Source organism: Cavia porcellus, unplaced genomic scaffold, assembly GCF_034190915.1.
Source record: "Cavia porcellus strain 051 isolate PalLab524CR breed Dunkin Hartley unplaced genomic scaffold, mCavPor4.1 scaffold_1, whole genome shotgun sequence".
In the NCBI taxonomy this organism is placed as follows: domain Eukaryota; kingdom Metazoa; phylum Chordata; class Mammalia; order Rodentia; family Caviidae; genus Cavia; species Cavia porcellus.
Genome location: NW_026947484.1, coordinates 172,932,473 through 172,955,154, shown reverse-complemented (window position 1 = coordinate 172,955,154; position 22,682 = coordinate 172,932,473). Strand labels below are relative to the sequence as shown.

General features: G+C 43.1%; 1 protein-coding gene across 8 annotated transcripts in view; it reads right to left on the bottom strand.

Annotated features, from left to right (window-relative positions):
* Tnc (tenascin C) overlaps positions 1-22,682 on the bottom strand; it is an 89,552-nt gene that overhangs the window by 44,162 nt on the left and 22,708 nt on the right. For all 8 annotated transcript variants that reach the window (XM_013142926.3, XM_013142927.3, XM_013142928.3 and 5 more), the window contains exons 2-10: positions 20,602-21,186; positions 16,920-18,329; positions 15,970-16,233; positions 15,110-15,225; positions 14,209-14,365; positions 10,385-10,654; positions 9,229-9,414; positions 8,902-8,991; positions 6,172-6,435 (exon numbers count right to left, since the gene is read on the bottom strand). In XM_013142926.3, coding sequence (XP_012998380.2) covers positions 6,172-6,435; positions 8,902-8,991; positions 9,229-9,414; positions 10,385-10,654; positions 14,209-14,365; positions 15,110-15,225; positions 15,970-16,233; positions 16,920-18,329; positions 20,602-21,058 — 3,214 coding nt within the window. In that variant the 5' untranslated portion in view covers positions 21,059-21,186. The remainder of the gene's footprint in view (positions 1-6,171; positions 6,436-8,901; positions 8,992-9,228; positions 9,415-10,384; positions 10,655-14,208; positions 14,366-15,109; positions 15,226-15,969; positions 16,234-16,919; positions 18,330-20,601; positions 21,187-22,682) is intronic.

Here is a 22,682-nt window from a genome sequence, read left to right as displayed (position 1 = left end):
CCTACAGATCACTTGTTAAGCCATTCCAGAAAAGACTTTCAGAAAGAGAGAAGAAGCATGTTGGAAAACATCTCTTCCTGATAAGAATTATCTCATCTCTTTGGATCAGGTCTTGCATACGTCACTGGTATTTTTACACAATGACCCTCACATCTTGCTTTATGTGTTCTTATAGCTGAAAGAGTCCTTTTCTTATAATTCCAAGGGGATCAGTATATAGTAATAGTCATCATGACAATCTTCCATCCAGATTGTTGACTATTCCAAGTTTTTGATAGGCAAATCAGGAAAGAGCACTGTTTGGTATTTGAGAGGGGGCTGCAGTCATCTCTGCAGTGAGTGACATACATGAGTGTCCTCTAAAACCCCTCCAGTCAAGTAATGCTTGCCAGATCAGTGAGAGGTGCAAGTCCCACAACACGATCTACAGATGAATGGGAGAGGAATGAGAATTATGAATGGGAAAGCGGGATCAGTAAAGAATAAAAATATAGTTGAGGTGTGGACCAAGAAGCTTAACATAAGTGCTGACTCTACATTTCCATAGCAATGACACTGTGAGTCACTGCCCCAGAAGCCAATGTTTCCATGCTATATTTCCACACTGACTTTCTTGGCATTTCTTTATGAAAAGGCCATTGTCGTTTGCTTACAGCTGTGCATCAGAATCTACCCTCCAAACAATGTTAGTGGGCCTGGGAAATCAGAATTTTGAAATCCCATGTCTGTGCTCATGGTGGGTTGAGAAGGCTGGGAGGAATTCCTGGCACTGTCAACTTGAAATCTTTATAGATTCCTACCATCTCATGGATGGTAGAAATTATCAAGCGCTGGCTTGACAAGAAGCCCACTCTTAGCACTTATGCAGGAGAGTGTCTCCTACAGCAGGACAATGGTCAATCCAATCCTGGGGACCCCAAAAAGCAGATTAAATGACTCCAGTCTCATCTTGCCAAGACAACGTAATTGATATGGAAGGTTTTGGCTGTGTTTACCCTCCTTGTCACTCTTTGTAACTATCAAGAATGAAATCTCTCAAAGCACCTTACATGCATGTATGAAGATGATGCAACAAAAGCCAATATTTTATAAAACTAACATGCACACATATGTTTGGGGGGGGAGGAGGAAGCTCAAGCACCTGACTGTGACATCTTATGTTTTGCACATGTCCCTGATGGTAGCTTTAGCAGGCTCTCTTCTCTCCTCCTACTCTACCAGGGGGCATGATGGCACAGCCTGTGCTTCATGAATATGGGGTTTCTCCTCAGGTGCTGGTCTTCCTTTTGGAAATGCCATTCACCCTTCTCCACCTGCCTGACTGTGTTCCCTTTGTGAGGATCAGTCAAGAACCATCTCTTCCAAACTTTCTCTGAAATCTTCATGCTTTTGGCCATGTGAGTGATGGGAACCTGACTTTATTCTTTGTGACCTTCATGTGTCCCTAGTCTGAAACAGGTGAATTACATTCTTACAGTTGGTTGTTGATTATCTGTCTCTCTCACTGTAGTGTGAAAGGCTTCTTCAGGGAGGGCCTATCGTTCTGTTTCATATACCAGCACTGCCTGGTTCAGAGTAGATATGAAATAAATATTTGTTGGAAGGATAAATATTGGAATACATTTCAGTTTGCTCCACGATACAGTCCAAAGGGCAAAGCAGAGCAGAATGTTCTCTAAAACCTGTAGCTGTGGTTAAAAACAAAATTCCACTTTCTGCTTCCAAACTTTATATGAATTACTGGGGTGTCACTGTGGAATGTTAGGTTGCTATGGAAAGACACTGCATTGTCTTTGTGTTTCCACCTATTGTTTCTGCTTTATGCCCTGCATTGCTCAGAGCAAATGCACAGCCTGACCTTCAGCAGGGTTTACTTGAGTTTATCAGAATACAGATGAAGAAAAGGAGGAGGAAAGCGAAGGAGAGAGAGGGAGAGAGACAGTGACAGGGACAGCAGGAGGGAGAGAAATAGCCTACATACATTGATTTTCTTCAGCATGAACAGTGATGGTAGTTGCCTTTTCCTTCCTTCGCCTTTTTTTCTTCCTTGTCTTCTTTCTTTCTTTCTTTCTTTCTTTCTTTCTTTCTTTCTTTCTCTCTTTCCTTCCTTCCTTCCATCCTTTCTTCCTTCCTTTCCTTCCTTTCCTTCCTTTCCTTTCCTTTCCTTTCCTTTCCTTTCCTTTCCTTTCCTTTCCTTTCCTTTCCTTTCCTTCCTTTCCTTTCCTTTCCTTTCCTTTCCTGTCTAGATTTATCTGAATTAAAGACTTTCAAAGGCAATGACTTCCCTTCTCCTTCACACTTACAGGAGATAACTGTCTGTGAATGTAGAGATGGCAAAAAAATATGTATCAGAGGATTTAGCAGCAATTTTGACTCTCAAGTAGCTAGGTCTCCAAATGTTCATGATGTACACATCACATGCTAACTTGTGTTTAAGGAACTTGGTGCACAGCAATCAATGAAGGAGCAATTCTTTATTCTAGTCAGTGGTGGGAGACGTGCCACAGATGGCAGGCAGACCTCTGTCTACTGCCATGGTGGATGAGCATACCAAGGCACTCTAGGACAGCATGAGGGAGTACATCAAAAAAGGAGTGGCAGAAATGTGTCTGTTTTGGATGACACTTGTGCTGATTGAAACAAATGATGGCATCGTGTGGAGAACTGGGGAAATTGGGATATCCAAGAAGCAGGGGGAACACTTGCAACAGCTTGGGTGTGGTGCAGACTCATGCATAAAGAGTTGTGAGAAGGAATCATCTTGGTGGGATGGACAAGATCATGAGTGGTGGCAGCATGGTCAGAGAGACAGGAGGGCCATGTAACCCTTGGGAGGGTCTTTGAGCCTATTTCAGGCATGGTGGATAGCTAGGTTACCTATACTTAATACAATACCATATCATGCAAAAGACTTATGCTCTAACCCCAAACTAAGGCCAGTGCCTTAGAATTCCCTAGGGAAGATGCTCGCAGGCCATCCATTTCCTATCTTTTCCATAGAACCAACAATGAATGGTGGCTTGCAGATATCTGCTTTGTGATTCTAGTGCTTCACTGCTGAGAGTTCCTTCTGACATTTCAGGACTCAGCCATATGGGTGCTTCACCCAGAGGCTCTCACTTTTCCTTTTTTTTTTCTCCATCCTCTCTTTACCTGGCCAGATCCTGACCTATTTATTTCCATATTTCACGGTACCACTCTGTCTGCCTCTCGAGCTTCTGTCTGCAAGCTTCTGCTAAGCTTTTCCCAGATCTCCCTGTAGAACTCATGTGTCCTCCACCCCATGGAACCCTTGCCAGTCCAACCATCATGGGCTGAATGCTCCTGTTGGCATCTGTCTCTTCACCAGACCCTGAACTCCAGGGAAGCACATGTCCGTCTTCTGCAGCCCTACCACTTAGCACAGAGCATGGCTATAGCATTTTATTCACTTAGTTAATGCAGAAGATGTTGAAAGAAATGTCCACTCCACCTTTTTGTTCGGTGCTGATAACTACATCCAGGACCTAATGTATACTAGACAAAGACATGTTCTACCTCTCAGCTGTGCCTCCAACCTCTTCTACTTCACTTTTAATTATCATTCTGTAGGGGAGGCCATGGGAGCAATGTTCTGCAGACAATGGAGAAGCATCAGTGAAAAGAAACTTTCCTGTAATAAGGAATGCCTTTGAATATAAAATGTGCTTTCTCTGAAAGAGCCTTAGTAGGCATGATGAAGCTTTGGGGTCCAATACTGGGTTTGTCAGAGGTAGAGAAGCTCCAGACTGTGGCTCACTGCAAGTATTATCTCCTCAAGCTGCTCAGATCTGGGGATGCACCACGGGAGAGAGGTGCCAAGGTGGTATAACACTGTGAGAAGAGGAATCTCTTTGATATACTGTTTGTCAGACTCATAGGAAAGCTGAGAGAGGAAAGAAAGGAGAAGAAAGGAAAAGAGAGGAGAGAAAAGGAGAGGAGGGAAGAGAAGGCCAAACTATCCCTTCTGAGCATCCTTAACAATCATCTCTGCAGTCTGTGCTCTGAGCCAACAGAACTGACTACCTGGGCTTACTTTATACTCACTGGCAGAGGTTGCCCTTTGCCTACCGAATTTCTTTCTTTTCCTTAAAAACAAGCACAATTTTATGGGTATGAAAACATGTTCAGCCAGATGTCTAACCCTCTCAGGCTCACTGACAGTTAAGAATGGTAAATGGCAACTTGATGAGGTTTCCAGAGAGACTCTTCTAGGAGGCAGCCTTGTTTTGGAGTCTGAGTTCTCTCTCCATCATGTTGCCCTGAATACAGATGTGATGAGTGCACTGCACAGCTACATTGTGACCCTGAGGTGGCTTTTGAGAATGGGAGCCGCTGACTAAGAGAGGTGGAACAGAGAGAAGAGCTTAGATCACTGACAATTTGAAAACTACCGCGGTACCCCTGAACTCCCTAGCTCCAAATTCTTTTAGTGAGAACAAATAGGCTATAATCTTAATTAAGTGGCTGTTACTTAAGAGTTCTGTTGGATTTGGCTGGAGATATTTAAAGTGACAAAGACACTTCAAGGCATTTCTAAATATTTCTATTGTAATCTTTCCAATGATTATTAAGACTCAGTAGGACAACATCTATCATAACACTTTCATCTCTACCATGACAACTGCTGCCCTTGCATCTCTCAATCACTCCTACGATCATTAATTTTAACTGCCAATTCAGCTGGCATGGGAGCAGCCTAGGGGATTAGTCAAATGCACTTCTGGGAATGTTTTGGCAGATTCTGGAAAAATGGCCTTGAGTCTTTCTCTGGTCCCTCCCTCTGTCTCTCTGGTGCCATTCTCTTTCTGTTTCTCTGCGGCCATGAACAAAGCTACTTTGTTATATACCATGTCTTTCTGCCATGCTGCTTCTGCCTTGGAGGCAGGCAATGAAAGACTGAATGCCCTGAAACCATGAGCCAAATAAACCATCTTTTAAATTGTAGGTTTCAGGTATTTGGTCACAGCAGTGGAAAAAAATAATACAACTGCCTTTCCTTGTTTGAGCACTGCCTAATATTCTGAATACATGGTCTTCCCCAAGGACTGAGCAGAAGCACACGGTCAGCATAACAGTGATGTCTGTGTCAACTACTTCTCTTCAAATACCAGCACAGTAAAATGTATGCAACAAGATGCTTACTGATTAAATTAAAAGTTAACAAAGTTACTTGCAAAATTCTGAAGGAATAACATTTTCACTTACATCTTCAATATTTAGTAGTCAAAATTGAAAGAGCTATTTGTAATCCTGAATAAATCATTTATTCTTCTGATTATTTCCTCATCTTACCCACCGATGAAATGTGGCTGTGGCTCAGCGAGCAGGATGAATGGGCTATAAGTGACCCTAGAACCCTAGAGGTCAGGATTAAGCTGTTAACTTGGCTAGACAGGATTAAACTGTTGTTTTTTGTTTTGTTTTGTTTTGTTTTGTTTTGTTTAGATAAAGTTTGGCTATGCAGTTCAGGCTGGCCTTAAACTCACTTTGCAACCAAGGCTGGCCTCAAATTTGTAGCAACCTTCCTGCCTCAGCCTCCCAAGTGTGGGGGTTACAGGTGTGTGCGATCAGACCCTGCTGGCAGGATTAACCTCTTAATGACTAAGAGAAAAGAGAAAAGAGAAAACCTAGTGACACCAGGAAGGCCAAGGACCTTGTCCTATTCTTCAGGAGCAGACCAAAAGGAAGGCAAAAGACCTGAAATAAAAATATTGCATAGAAAACAACCAAACAGTTATCACCAATATTGAAGTCACCTTTAAAAAAATGAAAAGTAAGTTAATCATTAGATTAAAGAAGGAAAATAAGCACTTTAAAATATCAAAGTTTTAATGGAAAACAAACAAACAAAAAAGCAAACAAAGAACACAGCAAGCACCAATCGAGAAGCTATACATTCTCCTGGAAAGAAATATTTTAAAACCCCTATTGCCCAGCTAGGGAACTTAGGTGGCTCGTTGACAGCAGGATCAACTCAGCAGGATCACTGAGAAGGCAATGGGTGGCCCCTACAAAGAGCTGTAGAGGCTTGGTATGTAGATAAAGCAGCACATTTTCCCACCTGGATTTGTCACATGAGGCCAACCCAGCCAAAGGGGCCTGCAGCCCTCAGAGTGATCACAGAGCTTAGAGGTATGTGGGGTCACTCACCAGTGGTGGCCTTCACGCGGACTGGCTTGCTTTTGTGTCTACCCTTCTCAGCTGTGAGCAGGACGGTGTACTCCTGGCCAGGCTCCAGGCCTCGAAGCACATGTGAGGTGGTATCTCTGGGCAGCTGCTCCTCCATGGACTGACCCGTGGGGAGGCTGTAGTTGAGGCGGTATCGGTCAAACTTTGCCAGTGGTGTCTTCCACTGAAGGGTCAGGCTGTTCTCTGTGGTTTCAGAAGCTTGCAGGTCCTTGGGTGCATCAATTTCTGGGAGAAAAACAGAGATAGCTCTTTAGATTGCAAGAAACAACTATTTCTGGGGCTGAAGGCACCCAAATGGGCTGGCACCTTGGGTCTGCCTCAGGGGCTCCATGGTTGTAGGAGAGTCATCTTTCAGACTCTCAATGTCTACTTTAATAAGACAGATTCACTTATGGCATCACTTTACTGGATGTTTGGAAGATCAAAAACAAGATAGTGGTGTATCTGTATCTTGAAGTGCCACTCGAATGTATTTAAAAGGAATTAAGATATATTATGTGCATGTATCAATTCCTCACAAAGATTGTTAACATTCTGTACTACAAATGTACTAAAGAAAATAAAAGTTTGGAGTCCTGATACAAAAATAATCTTGATGAATCTCAGAGGAACTATGTGAAGGGAAAAAAAAAACAAGCCAGTTTCGAAAGACTACATAATATTTTGATATGGGCTATAAACTGTGTGGAAAGTACCAAATTCATGTGCTGAAACCTAAACCCTGATGTGATGGTACTGGAAGTGGGGGCCTTTGGGAAATTCATGAATGGGATTAGTGGCTTTATAAAAGAGGTTCCAGAGATTCCTCACCCTATCTGTCAAGTGAGGATACAACCAAAAGACACTCATATGAACTAGCTAAAGGCTCTTCACTAGACTGTTGTACTTTTCAGACACTAGACTATAAGAAATAAACTCTTCGCCTTATGAGCTACCTTGTCTAAGATGTTTTTGTTATGGTGGCCCAAATAGACTAACACTCATAGGATTCCATTTATGTAAATTTGGTTAAATGGCAGAACTGAGGAACAGATTACTGCACAGACAGTGTGAGGCAAAGGGGGAAGAGATGTAGTAGCTGTGACTCCAGTGGGTAGCACGGCGGGTACTTGGGATAAACTTTAGTGGTGGGTTTGCAAATCTACACCTGCAATAGAATAACCTAGAAATAGCCACACATATGTACGTGCACACATGTGTATATGTGATGCTATAAAGAACTGAATAAAGTGGAGAGAGTATATCATTATTAATTTCCTAGTTCTAATAATATTCTATAAATATGCAAGATGCTACCTTGAGGTAACTGGGTGAAGGGCATGGGGATATCTGCAGGATTTCTTACAATTGCATGTGAATCTACAATAATATATTGCATATTGAATATATATATATCTTCTGATTTTGGATATATATATTTATATATAATATCATATATAGTTATACAAAATGTATATTTCAGAAAATTATAAAAATGACCTGACCTAGTCATGGACACACATGTCTGAGATGTGTTGCAGATTCCTTTGCTAGTATTCAAGTGACATACCTTGCTAGGGTCTGGGTTTATTTCTTTCTGGAGAAATGTATGTGCATATATATATATATATATATATATATATATATATATATATAAATGCCCAGTGTTGGGTCTTGAATCCTGTGAAAATGTGTAAGAAAGTATAATCTATATGCCAGCCTCCCTTTCCTCCTAATACTTGGGGAGAGGTAAGGTAGAAACTTGTGGAAAGGCAGAGGGAGGAATCCTTTTCTGGATACACACATTTTCCAAAAATAAAAACAGAAATCCTAAAGAAAGAACCAACGGCCTCAAACTCTGTATCTCCACCTGGAGTTCCCCAGAGGCTGAAGCTATGGGATGTAGTGGGTAAAGCAGGGCCTGGGAGCCAGGTGTGGTGGCATCTGTCTATAATCCCGATATTTGGAGGTCCAAAAAGGAGGACTGTTGTGAGTTCAATGTCAGCCTGGGGTACATAGTGAGAACCTGTCTCCAAAAACAACAAAGAGCAAAAACAGAAACAAAAACAAAGAAAAGCAGGACCTGGGTTTAACTCTCATCCTTCTGTTTATAATCTGCTTGTGAAGGAGTTTTTTAAAGTGTTGAGAAACCTCTAAATATGTTTTAAGAAGAAAATGGCTAAAAAAACAGAATTGGCAGTCACTTTAAATACCTAGGTTCCTTATAAAATCTAGCTGCAACTTGCCTTTAAAAGCCCCCCATCCCTTTCCTATATGGAAAACACTACTGACTGTTTAGCTGGGTGAGCTTGGATGACAACGATGATTGTGATGGTGGTGGTGATGATGATTGTTATTTCGTGCTCCTAAGGACTGAACCTGAGGTCTTTGACCCAGCCTTTCTTGTTTTGTTTTGTTTGTTTGTTTGTTTTTTTCCAATGTTCAGACATGGTCTTGCTAAGTTACTAAACTGCCCAGGCTGCATTTGATGTTATAATCCTCCTACCTCAGCTTCCCAAGGATCTGGGATTTTAGGTGTGTGCCACCATGCTTGTCTGTGTGACTTTTGAACGCTGGCCCTCTGCTAGATGACACTAGAGCACTCTATCTGCTCCAGTGTTTCCTTTTTCTCCTTAGTAGGCTTCTGCCTCATCAGCCCTGTGTTATCTGCTCAGCTCCAGCTTTGGGATGGAGGGGGTCCCGTGTGCCTACCTGTTGCAGCATTGATGGTTGCTGGGTCACTCTCCCTGTCCTCCTTCACAGCAGAGACTCCAATCCCATACTCGGTTCCTGGCCTCAGACCTAGGAGAGAAGGTACCAGTTGAGGCTCAAGCTGGCACTGGGCAGGGTTTCAAAGGTACAGTAAAGTGGCTCTGATCCTGTTCCTAGATATTCTGGTTTCTAAGTTGCTGGGACCTCATCTGTTGAAGTTCTTGTGGATAGAAATTTCTAGGAACGGGGCTCACTTCTTCCTTCGGAGGGTTGCAAAGTGAGAGACATGGGAAACGGTACCTGTCCTGCTAGACTGGGGACACCCACCTGTGAGTGTAGTTTTGGTCGTTGTTTGTTGACTCTTGGGAACATCGACCTCGGCATGGTCGCCTCCAGAGATGGGTGCATACTTGATTCTGTAGCTGTCGATGGCTGCCTTGACATTTCGCCATTCCAAAGTGATGCTGCTGTCTGTCTGGGAGACGCGTCGGAGATTCCTAGGCGCATCCAGGCCTGTTGAGGAAAAGAGGGAGCCTTTGCCTTGAAAACGCCAGGCGCCAGGGGAGCAGGGGTCTTTGACAGTTCAAGCTGAGATACAGCAGGCACCAGACACTGGAAAGAACTGATGAGTTTTCCCTACCCAACACCTACACAACCCTGTCTCCATGGCTGATACGTGAATCTAAACAAATCCTGCAGGTCTGACATCTTCTCCTGTTTCTGACTTGTGTGACATTTTAATCCTCCATGTTTTTTTCAGACTTTGTGTTTAAAAAACAACACAAAAATGAAAAAGATCATGAGTGTTGGGACTGGTCTGCTGTGTTTCTTTATTTTAGTTCTGGTAACTTATACAGTGCTTACTAAAAGTATTTATTGAATAAACAATTGAGATGTTGGTTCTTTAAAGATAATGCTGTAGGCTAAGCGCTTAAGGGCTTCTTTGTCATTCAGGTCTCCTAAATGCTGTGTTTTATTTTAAACATGTTCATGTAAGTTTCATGAATTTTACTTTAACCAGAACCTTTCTTTGAGAATACCAGACCAACACCTATGTACAAAACAACAATAAAAAAGTGCTGTGCAAGGTTTTTTGTATTTTGTCTTTGAAATATTAACTGCTACAGTATTTCAAAAAACATAAAAGGATGGCAATACATTTTCCACTTTCCTTTACTGTACATGAGTCTGGAAGACACTCCCACGTGGAATGGGATAGAAACCTGCCATCCAGTCTAGGGTAGCGGTGCATGTCTGTACTCCCAGTACTGTGGGAGGCTGAGGCAGAAGGGTCACAGAGCCCAGCCTGGCTAACTTAGTGATTCAAGTGAGTCCTTGTTTCAACAGCTGAGAAAGGGCTGGAGATATAACCTAGTGTGAAAGTGCTTCGTTCAATGCTCACTACTGAGCAGATGGAAAAAGGAAAAGGAAAGAGACTCTGTCACCCTCTATTTCTCTCCTGGTCCGGGGTGGGGGCTGTTACCTGTTGTGAAGCTTTCCTTGGCTGGGTTGCTGGACATGTCGCCCCTGCGGGAGATGAGGGACACCTCATACTGGGTGTCGGGCTTCAGGTTTCCGATGGAGTACTGATTCTCATCGTGTGTGAGATCGATGGTGGTGCGGTCGCCTGGCACATCTTTGAGGCCATAGGAGAGCTCAATGCCATCAATCTCAGCCAGGGGTTTGAACCAGGTGACGAGAGCTGTGGTGTCTGTGACATCTTTCACCTCCATTTGGCTGGGAGCATCCAAGCCTGTCACAGGCAGAAGAGAGGGCAACTTCAGAGATAAGGGTCAGTACCAGATTGGAGCAGAAAGGAAGGCTTTGACATCATCTGGACCCGTGGGTGAATGTTTAGATTCCTACTGATTACTTGACTTTATTTTACCTTTGAGAGCCTGCTTCCGGTTTGCTAAGCTATAAATGGGGATTATAATATCTACCTCTAGGAGATTTTTTTTTTTTTCAAATAGTGAAGGAGACAAAGCTTGCAAAGCAACTAGCTCAGAGCCCTGCCCACAGATCTGATAAATGGTTCTTCCTTTATGGTATTGTTATTATTATTGTGGTTTTCATACGTTAAGGAAACATGCATAAGGGGTACTTCCTTTAAAAAATTATCATGTAGTTTTTCTAATTTATTTTAATTAGGCAAAATTTTCCTACATGGTAGGTAACTTTTCCATTTAGAATTATAGGGTAGGAATTTGACTGCCTTGATGATGTCTGCAAGTTGTTTTTAGAATTTAGGCACTATACCATATATATGCCAGTCTTTGGTATTTCTGGTGTCCAGTTAAACTTCTTCCTGCCCACCCACCCCTATATTTCTTGATCTGACAGTAACACACTGTTCAGACCTCTGGGGCTGACTCCTGTTGTTTGGTCTTGGTGTCTGTCTATGATGCTTCTCCATAAGGTCACTATCTGCCTTCCCCAAATCTCCTGCTCACCTTTTAAAATGTCACATATCACATCCTAAACAGAAACCTCTTTTAATCCTGCTATAAGCAAACACTATTGCCTTGAAAGGTTTTCTAAAACAATTTTTCTCTAGCAGATTTCCCCACACTTTGGATCAATTTAGATGGGGTCATTCATGTGTTCAGAGAGTTTTTGGCCTTTCTGGATCCCCAGCATAGAGACAGAAAGACACGCAGTGGACATTTCTTTCTACTTTTTGAAGTAGTAAAGTCTGCATTTTCAGCCTTAGTTAAATTGATAGTATCAAATAGAAGGGACTAGGCTTTCTGCAGGCTGCGAGAAGGGGGACTGAATCACAGGGGTAGCTGTAAAAATCCTGCAGTCTATTTTTGAACTCTAAGTTTTAAAAAGTTAGTTTCACCTGGAAGATGATGAACCCACAAAAAAGCACCATGAAAATGATGCTACAAATCGGTGATGCAGTTTGTGTTGGCTCCTTACAGTCCTTAACATGTGCTCAAACATAGCCCCACACTCCTTCCTACTCTTTTCAGGATGGAAGGGAGGATTTCATCAAGGACATTGACACTCCCTGCATTAGAGGACCAGGATCCCTACTAGTCTCATCTGAAGCAGGATGCTTTGCCATTTATGACATTGCTGCTGTCATGGTCTCACAAGGAGAAGCCTGGATACACTCATTTTGCAAATGTTGAATCTGAGGCTGAAAGAAATGGCCTTTTCCAAAATGATGGTGAGGATGAAATTTAAACTCATAACCGACTGGACCCCAAACCTATGCTCTTTCCCCTTTATATTGCAGTGCCTTTCAAAATCGTTCACCATCAAAACAGTCAAAATAGTTACAATACATCCTCCATCTAGCTGCCAGGGAGAGGGAAGCAAACTCCTTTTTCATTTAAAGCTTATAGCCCTCTAAACCAGGAAAAACTTCAGAAAGGTCAGCAAAAGGCAATATCCGGTTTTCAATGTTGATATTTACATAATTCTGGAACTTCACTTCTTGGCGTGTTTGTTATTCAATAAAAAAGCAATTAATTATCAAATTGAAATGAAAAAGAAAAGGCTGAGTGAAAGAAACGTCTTTTGTGTTCTCAGTGTGCTTTCTCTACAGTGAGTTGGCATTTGCTTAATCTTTTCTGTGCCTTCTGGTGATCTAATGGTTTTTTCCTGTTGCTACCTGCCTTTTGCGTGCCACAGAGAGCTGTTGTCTGAGGATGGAAAACACTTGCTTATGAAGGAGACTCCTATGAATTAGCCCCGAGCTAGGCAAAATGCGCAAATGTTTAAATACAAGATGTTTTTTTTTTCCTTGCCATTAGTCAACAGTTATAACTTTTCCAACGACCTCTTGCCAAAAAGTCTACTCCTTCAAGAGGTGGTACATATGTTACTTTGGAAAGTAAAGAGATCTTCCTAAATGGCAATTCAAGATTATTTTCTTGCATCTTTCTTTGTTCTTTTCCACTCTCAGAAATTTTGATGACATTAGTATTGAGTAAAATTTTCTTATTGTTCTGTCTCTTTCTTTTGTACCAGGGATTGAACTCATAACCTCAAGCTTGCCTGGTAGGTACTGTGCCACTAAGCTATATCCCCACCTCTGTTGTCATTGTTGAAAGCATGGAATCAATATTCTGCAAAAACCAGAGCTTGTTGAAAGCTTGGAGTAAAGTTCTGAAACTAATCATTGCTGAAAGCTGTGGTCTAACGGTCTGGCCTAAGTGGTATTAGCTAAAGTGATTCAGCTTCTCCAGGCCTCAGTTTATCATCTTAAAATACAGTAACATGAGTTAAAGACATTATATTACAGTGATACATGCATGCCCATGTTTATTTATAGCAGCACAACTCATAATAGCTAAATATTGGAAATGGCCTATATGTCTTTCAACAGATGAAAGAATAAAGTATGGTATTTATGTATAATGGAACACTCTTCTGCCCCAAAGCAGCATAAGTTTGAGTCATTTGTATGAAAATGGATGTATGTTGAGACCACAATGTTAAGTGAAATAAATCAGACACAAGGTAGATATTACAGTTTCTCTCTCATGAGAAACCCAGAATATAAATAAAGATAGTATATCTCCTTTTCCCCTGCTATCTTTTATTTTGTTCTTCATTAAAGAGGAGATACATTTTTTTCAAAGGGGATGGTACCAAGAGATGGAGGGAGTGGGAAGGAAATAAGTGGATGAAAAAAGAATTAGTATGTGTTACGTACATTTTAAAAACCCCCACAAGCTATGTAACCGTTACATACTGCAAACATCTGCTAATAAAAATAAAATTGAAAAAGTTTCAGACTAAAAAAAATTTTCAGACTAAAAAAAAATCATGAATGTTGTCTTGGTCATGAGAATGAACATTGATGTTGTGGTAGATAGATTGCAATGACCTCAGTTGCTTACCTTCTTGCAGTGATGACCCTTAGATTGTGACTTTGAAGCTCCTCTCATCTAGACATAGATCTGTTTCCCTATACCTAAACCTGACTGGCTTTGGGAATTTCTTTTACAGAAGTATAGATGTGAGCCTGCTCCACAGACACATGAATACCCCTCTATCACAGCCTCCTGAGGGTAAGAGACCATGTGGTGCATGATGTCACCATCTGGTAGAGGCCATACCAGAGCCATCAGCCCCCAGACCACACAGATGCATGAGCAAGTGGAGCACAGGTGGACTGCTCAGCTGAGCCTAACATCAAATCATGAATTTGCAGAAAAATTTAAGCCACAATAATTGAGCTTTTTGTTAATTGGCAAACTGTGTCTTGATATGATGAGATGGCATTTTAGCACCCAAAGGTGCCACGAGGCCCTAGCAGCTCTCTTATGGGTCACGGGGAATACTCACGGGTGGTGGTCACCCTTTTCAGGCCAGGACCCCGAGTGTTATTTTTCACGATGTGCAGAGAGATCTCATATTCTTGCCCAGGGGCCAGGCCGGTTTGCTGGTAAGAGGTCTCCGGCCTCCTCAGGCTTTTGGTGATCTCTCCTTCATCTTCTTTATTCTGAAAGACAGGAGACCTTGATGAGCCTCAGAGGAGGTGACAACCTCATCATTTACATGGTTCATTTCTTCTTCATTCATTTATTCCTCTTTCTTTGTCTTCTATCAGTCAGGCACCTCCCCTGCATCAGAGTTATATGTCAGATGATGACAGCTCGAAGGTGATAGACATTTCACTAGTTCATTTTGTCTTTTCATGAATCTCTCCACTAGCCATTTGACAAGAAAGTCACATGACAGAACATGAGAGCCAAAGAAATTATGAAACTCTAAACTCAACCCCTCCTTTGACAGAGGATCAGAGAAGTTGTGTGATTGACCCTTAGCCACGTGTATGTCATATCAGAGACTGGGTTCATTTCAGAAGTAAAGTTTCCTGCCTCACTTGTGCTTTTGGGGATGGAGAGAGGGGCTGCCCAAATCTGAGATCTGCCTAGAAGGGTTTTTAAAGAGAAACTGATTCTTCTTTTCTTTGCCTCTGAGTAGAGATTTGCAAAACAAAATCTAGAAATGGATTTAATCTCTGTTTGTCAAGGCTTTCAGGCTGAAATTCTGTATTTTTTGACTGATTAAAATAAAGGGGAAATGACTTAAAATCACTTAAAATAGATACGCAAATCTGGAAAGTGCTAGTTCGAGCCTTATCTGTCCTCCAGAGTTAAGGAAATGGAGTGAGGTAAAAGTCTGCAAGGTGCTTTGGCCATTTTCCACGTCCTTGAGGTCAAATACATCTGTTCTTACTTACCATATTACGGAAGATGATCTCCCATGTTTCAAACGCAATGTCTAGAGGATCCCACTCCACTTCCACAGATGTCTCCTTGATGGACTTGAATTTTAGGCCCTCGGGTGCAGGCAAGTCTGTAAAGGAAGAGCACCGGTAGGATATAAGGACAGACAGATGTGCAGTAGGGGCCACCCAGTTATGAATCCCTAAGACCATAACAGACCATCATTCTGAGATGGATAATTAAAGATGATTTTTCAAAGGTTCTTCTGGAGTACTATTTATTATGGGACAGGGTGAAAATTAATAATAGGTCTAATTCTGTGGTTGGATAATTGCCAGTTCATATCATTAATGAAGGACAGGCTTTCAGATCAGACAGATGGGCTAGAATCTAAACTCCATTATTATAAACATTTGACTTTGGGTAAGTTGCACAAAATGGCTTGAGCCTGTTCCTCTTCCTGGGAGAAGGAGGTGACACTGACTGCCATTAGGAATACATTGGGAATTTAGTGATAAAGTTCACATGGACTGCTGGGTCTGCTTCCTGACCTGTAGTACAAGTTCAGGAAGTAGTAGCCTGTGTTAATATTACTAAGCAAGAAAGAGCCAATCTCTAGATGCAGCTAGCTTTCCAGGTATAAAGGTAATTCTGCTGATGCCAGACATTTAAAGGAACAACTTACAGGAAAGAATGGGAGAGCAAGGAGGAAGAGCTGGTTAAAAATGAGGAGTTTCTTTAAAAAAATACTTAACAGCCTCCACTGGGATCTGGGCTCTCACTTACTATAATCCTGAAACGACAACTGGGCAGGGGCTGCTAAAGCAGGAGGGAGAGGCCACTCGGGGGGGATCTACAGGGTGGGCTCACTCACAAGTGGCAACCCTGGCACTGACGGGGATGCTCTTCTTGTTCTCCAGGATGGCAAACACGCGGATAAAGTACTCCACGCCAGGCTCTAGCTCCCGGATGATGGTGGATGTCTGGTCCCCAGGCACCCGGAACTGCATTTCCAGGCCATTGGCATGGGTGGGTGTGTACACTACAAGGTACTCTGTGACTCTCATCTCATTGTCCCATGCCAGGTTTACGGTCTCTTCTGTCACTTCTGTCACAATGAGGTCTTTGGGAGGAGATACTGGCAGAAATCAGAAAGGATGAGGTCAGTAACATGCCATGTAAAATCCCCCCGGGTTTGCTTCTCTGAACCTCTGTCTCTTCTGTTGTCAGCTGCAGATCTCTGAGGCTCTCCCACTGAAATCAAGCTTCCGTCATCTCTAAAATATAGGTTCTGGCCCGAAAATTCATTAGTCTCTTCTACCACATGCACTTGATGTTACTGGGCAGGGGTGTGGTATGCAGGGCTCTTCATAACCTAGCCCCTCCTACTTCTCCACTCCCGGGTCCTAGTTCAGAGTCGGTGTGGGAAGGCAAGGCCTGAGTCTGTCCAAGCTTGCTCATCTCAGCAAATGTGGGACTCCCATTCCCTCCCCACCAGTGTGGTGTTCTTTCTGACCCTGATTCTGTCATATTAGACACTGAGATCTGGCTGCCAATGACAGGGATCTCTGTCATGCTTATAATCTGGGTGTTTGAGGGAGGCACAAATAAGACTCCCTTTTGAGTCCTCAGCCAGGTAGCTCTGTACCAAGTGAATGACCACAGCTGCCTCAGAAAGAAGTGCCTGCACGTGTGTTTAGGAGAAGCACATTAACGTATGGAATGAGTCTCAGTGTGTGTTGATAAGCATACAGTCTTCTGACCCATGCCAAGTATGGACGTTAATGCAGCTGGCATCATGCCCTTTTGCATGCCTGAACTCACCCTGTGAGCAGTCGTCTCCGGTGTAGCCCGCGTTGCAGATGCAGCGACCGGAAATGCACTGTCCCAAGTTGCTGCAGTCATTGGGACAGGAGCGCTGCCCACAGTCTATGCCCGTGAAGCCTTCGTGGCACACGCATTGGCCATCCTCACAGCGGCCCTGGCCGTGGCAGTCGCCAGGACACCTTCGCTCTTTGCAGTCTTGGCCCATGAAGCCTTCGTGGCACACGCACTGCCCGTTCACGCAGCGGCCCTGGCCATGGCAGTCACTGGGACAGGACAGCTCTGCACAGTCGAGGCCGGTGAAGCCGTCCTCACACAGGCACTGCCCGTCTACACAACGACCCCGGTTACTGCAGTCCCGGGGACAGCGGCGGTCCCTGCAGTCTTCGCCTATGTAGTTGTCATCACAGACACACATGCCATTCACGCAGCGGCCATGCTGGTGGCAGTCATTGGGGCAGCTCATGTCACTGCAGTCGTAGCCCTCGAAGCCGGGCTCGCACACACACTTTCCCTCTATGCAGCGGCCCCGGCTGTGGCAGTCATTGGGGCACCGCAGCTGGCTGCAGTCGTCCCCTGTGTAGCCCTCGTCACATACACACTGGCCGTTGACGCAGTGGCCATGGCCACTACAATCATTGGGGCACTTGAGCTCCCCACAGTCAGCTCCCGTGAATCCGTCGTCACACTCACACTGCCCATTAAGGCAGCGTCCGCGGTTGTGGCAGTCGGCAGGACACCTCTTTTCGCTGCAGTCGGCACCAGCAAAACCTTCGTCACACACGCACTGTCCTTCCTCACACCGGCCCTGCTGGTGGCAGTCATTGGGGCAGGTGAGTGTGCCACAGTCCTCGCCCGTGAAGCCCTCTTCACAGTAGCAGGTGCCGTTGAGGCAGCGGCCACGGTCAAAGCAGTCATTGGGGCAGACGAGCTCACTGCAGTCCTCGCCTGTGAAGCCTTCCTCGCACACGCACTCGTTCTCCACGCAGCGTCCGCGGTTATAGCAGTTGTTGAGACACAGGGGTTCCTTGCAGTCATCGCCCGCAAAGCCTTCCTGGCACACACACCGGCCGTCGATGCACCTCCCGTGCTCCTCACTGCAGGGCACCGGGCAGACTTCCTGGCTGCAGTCAGCTCCTGCATAACCTTCAAAGCAGATGCATACCCCATCCACACACTTTCCCTGGTCATTGCAGTCACTGGGACAGGCCAGCTGGCTGCAGTCCTCACCCGTGAAGCCCTCATCACAGATGCACTGTCCTTCGAGACACTGGCCTCGCAGGTTACAGTTGCCTGGACACTCGGGCTCAGAACAGTTGGGGCCTTTCCAGCCAGGTTCACAAACGCAGCCACATCCTTCGGTGCTGAAGTTACCTCGGCCACTGCAGAAGGGCCTGGTGTCCAGACGACCTACCAGGAAGACAGCAGAGACTAGGCAGGCGTTTCTCAAGATTTCCCTGTAAAACTCAGATTCAAGCTTAGCCCAGCTCTAGGGTCAGAGGAAGGGCGCACTCTTAGGTTCCACTAGGTTCCAAATTGCTTAGTGTGTGCAGTCAGAGTTCACATCCAACGCACAGGAATTCTAAGCCTGAATTCACCCAAATTATAGACTTGCATATAAAGATAAGATATATCATGTGTGTTTGTGTCTCTCTCTCAGTGTGTGTGTATCTATAGTTTTCATATTTTCAAGGGGTCCCATGTCTCTTGTGATTATGAGTCACTGGCTTGTGGATTTCGTTATTTGGAGCTATGTCACTATTTCTTTGGTTCCTAGTAAAGGATAGGCACATAAGAGATAGCTAAAAAAAAATAGTTCAACTGAACTGAATTCTGATTGTCTTTAGGTTTGCCAGCTGTGTGCATGAGTTGAGCATCTGGAGCTCAGTTTCCTTCTAGGTCAGGTGGATCTGATACCCTACTTCACAGGCACACGTGGAGGTCAGATGAGAATGCGAAGTGCTTACTCCTGTGATTTTCTGTTTGCCTTTCTGAAACGTTTCTGTGATTGGCCTAAGTTGGTATGTGAACCTACATCATGCAAGCTTTTTAATTTTCCATAAATGAAATGACGCAGCTAAAAAGTGTCTTTCAACTACTATTAGGGCACCTTTCAACATGACTCTGTCCTAGAAAACTCATGCACCTCTGGCTTTTGCCCATCCTATTTTTTAGAAGCTTACAGTTCTGGTGAAATTCAGGGCTGACCAAAACAAAACAAAACAAAACAGGAAAGAAATTCAGGGCTGACAAATTGCCAGCTTTTTGAATCTTAAGTGTTTTGATTTAACTTGCAGAAGTTACTGCTATGATCTTCATGAAATTCAAGTAAAAAAAAAAAACACCAAAATTCTCATACTCTCTTTCTTTACTATAACTACTGAAATGTTTAAGATTACACTTGTGGCTACATCAAATTTTTACTGGACAGCACTCACAAACAATTATTACAGCCTAATTTTTAGCATTAAACCTTAGTATTTTCATTTGCATTTTGCCAGGGAGTTGACAGATGGGTAGGACAATTATGCCTAGAGAAACCATATAAAAATACTACCTTAGAGGCTGGGACACTGCCTAGCAAGTGTGAGTCCCTGAGTTCTATTTCCAGTACCAACAAACAAACAAACAACAATGAAAAAACAAAACAAAAATTTTAAAAACTGCATTAGAAATCTTGGGTACCTACAGTATGTTTTACTCATGGTGGAGAGGTCTAACCTTGAAATGATTATCCAAGTACTTCCTGATACTTTTTCTTTAGTGGCAGATATAAAGATTTTTGTTTCTGATTTGAAACTGATGAAAATTCCATAGTCTTACTGAATTCAAGGAATGGAGATAAAGACATAATTCCAAAGGAACAAAATTCTTTAAAATGGGATGCATGTGGATACACGGTGTCAACAAAAGGTATGAGCTCTGAAGACACAGAGGGGAGCCCCATTCCTCTTTGTTCTTTGTGTCATCTTGTAACATGTGATTAACTTCTTCAAGTTTAAATTCTTAGACCTACAGATGGGGGATTAAGTTTTGTCTTTAAAGGTAATTGGAGGATCCACTGGGGTAATAGTGACAGCATCTCATACAGAGCAGTTGGAATGGAGGTGGCTTATGTCTCTGTGATCATCACATTAGGCTCAATTGCATGGGAAATTGTTTTCCAATTCCTATAGATCCCGCACCATCACAGTCATCACCATACATTGCTAAGAAATCTGGTGCATGGCCTTCCATGTTTTAAGATCTAACTCAGATCCTCACTATAAGATCTTGAGATTCTTACACTCTAAGCCTCAGTTTCTCTAATTGTACAATGAGATGATGGAGCAGTATCTTACACAGAGTATCCCTTGAGGGCAGGAATTTCATAATGCTTTCACGAATTTTGTGGTGAAGGATGATAGATTTCAGGTTAACTCAGTTTTAGAAACATCATTGAAATTTAATAGGGTTTTCAAAAGCACATTTTTCAGGGGCCTAGGAATTTCTCAGAAACTTTTGCCATCATGATTTAACTGAAAACAGAAAGGAGATGGCTATGTTCTTCACATTCATTTGACTGTAAGAGATTTTTAAGTGACCACCTAGATACCCACTTTGGAAACCACTAATGGACCCTGCTGTACCCATCGTTTGTCCCTTCTGTGTAGGGAGGGGCCAGCCTGCCATGAGCTCCTACCTTCAGCAGATTGGAGACAGCAGCCTGTCCCCATGCTGCACTGCTCCCGCAGGGAGGACACCACGAGCTCCAGCTCTTCCAGCCTGCTCAGGAGCTCTTTGACATCCGGAGCAGCGGCACAACCACAGGCCCGGCGAGGGATGTTGATCCGGTGCGTGAAGACAATTTGGTTTTCCCCATTCACTGTGTGTTCCTGGATGCTTTCACTGGGCTCCAATGGAAGAGCCAGATCTTTCTCTCCACTGGCTGATTCCAGATCCACAGAACATTGTGATCCCACAGGCAGCTTGATATTGTAGACGTGGTTAAACACTACTGGCTGATTCTCCTCTGGGAAGGTGACATTCAACCCACTCTGTCGCTTGTGCCTGATGGTTTTCTTGAGAACCCCACCTTCTGAAGGGAGCACAAGAAAAGCTAGGAAGATTCCCAGCAATAGCTGAATCATAGCCCCCATGGTGGAGGTGGGTCTGCCTAGGTGTTTCTAGGAAACTAAGGTCTCTCACTCTCGTACTAATTTAGGAATTAGAAGCACAGAGCTGCAGCTGAAGCGGTCATCCTCAGTCTTCGTGAAAGAATGTTTTTCTATAAGTAAATGAAGGAAAACAAACTTATTAGTATCCACTACTAATTGAATCTATTGGATACATACAATTCCAACTAAACTGTATTTTGTCTTCTGTGTTTGGAGTTTTCCTGATGTTTCTTGAGTATGTACTGTAATAAGCCTATAAAATGGTATCAAAAGGAATTTTACAATCTTAAGGAATTATTTTACTCACTATTCAATTTCTGGAAATTTAGGGAGACAACAGAGTATTGAGGAAAAGGCAAAACATCAGAGTGAGGTTTGTCTCTCATCTCTTACCTGAGACCTTGGGTAATTTGTATTATGTTTCCTTTTGCTACCTGGCTTTGTTTGTTTGTTTGTTTTGACAAGGTCTTGTTATGTGGTTCAGGTTGGCCTTGAACTCATCCAGGCTGGCCCATAATGCATGTTAATCCTTGTGCCTCAGCCTTATGAGCCCTGAGATTACAGACATACACCATCATGCCCAGCCCTTATTTTACTCTATGTACAGTGAAGATCATAATGGCTAACAACAGAATTGAAAGAATGATGTAAGTGACAGTATTAAGTAGAAATCACTTGTGTATTTGTTAATTTCAATATTTACCAGCCAAGTCTTCTGAGTGATTTATTAGTCATGTGAAGGTTACAGCCCTCTTTGATGGTTTATAACCCTGCCTCTAATTACTGACCTCTCCAGTGATTTTAACTCTGACCTTCCAAATTGAGTTTAAGATTCTCTGACAGGTTCTTTTCTCAGAGAGCAAGATGAAGGAGACCAGAATGCACCCCAAGCTTTAACCTCAGCCAACCTTCTTTCTGGTAATGTGATGGATGGTGTAGTATTCTCTTTCTTTCTGTACCCTAGTTTCATCTCTTGATTTATAATACAAAACTTTCAAAAGTCTAGTTTTTCAGAAGAGCATTCAATAGTTGTGTACATTGATAGTCACAGCAACTAAGGACTCAGAAATGATACACATGAACCTTTGAGGTCTTCTCCAATCAACCGGCACTTACAGAATCCTATTGCTATACAGGCTCCCTCAACAGTTTTATGGTTGGTGGAAATAGATATAAGAACATGAGTCTATCCTCAGGGGGTTTAATAATAAAATTAAGAAGAAAATGGAATCATCTATTTACTACTTAGGGAGCAAAGAAGAAATGCAAGGAATTTATTTTGTGGGTACAGAATTTAATTGCTTATGGCGCTTGAAAGGCAAAGGAATTGTTCAAAGAATGGCAGGGTCTGGCATATGGGAAAGGGTGAAATTTAAACTAAGTCTTCAATAGCAAGAGAGGAAACAGTATTGAGAAAACATCCTGCCACAAAGCATTCTGACTTTGCTGTCTTACTCATCTGTCTTGTGGCTATTCTATTATACGGGCAATCAGGCAGCAGAGGAAAGGAGCGTTACCAAAGAGGGTTGAGAAATTACTGAGTAAATGTAGAAAGACAAATCCAACACTGACTAAAATAACTGTGAATACATATGAAACTGATCTG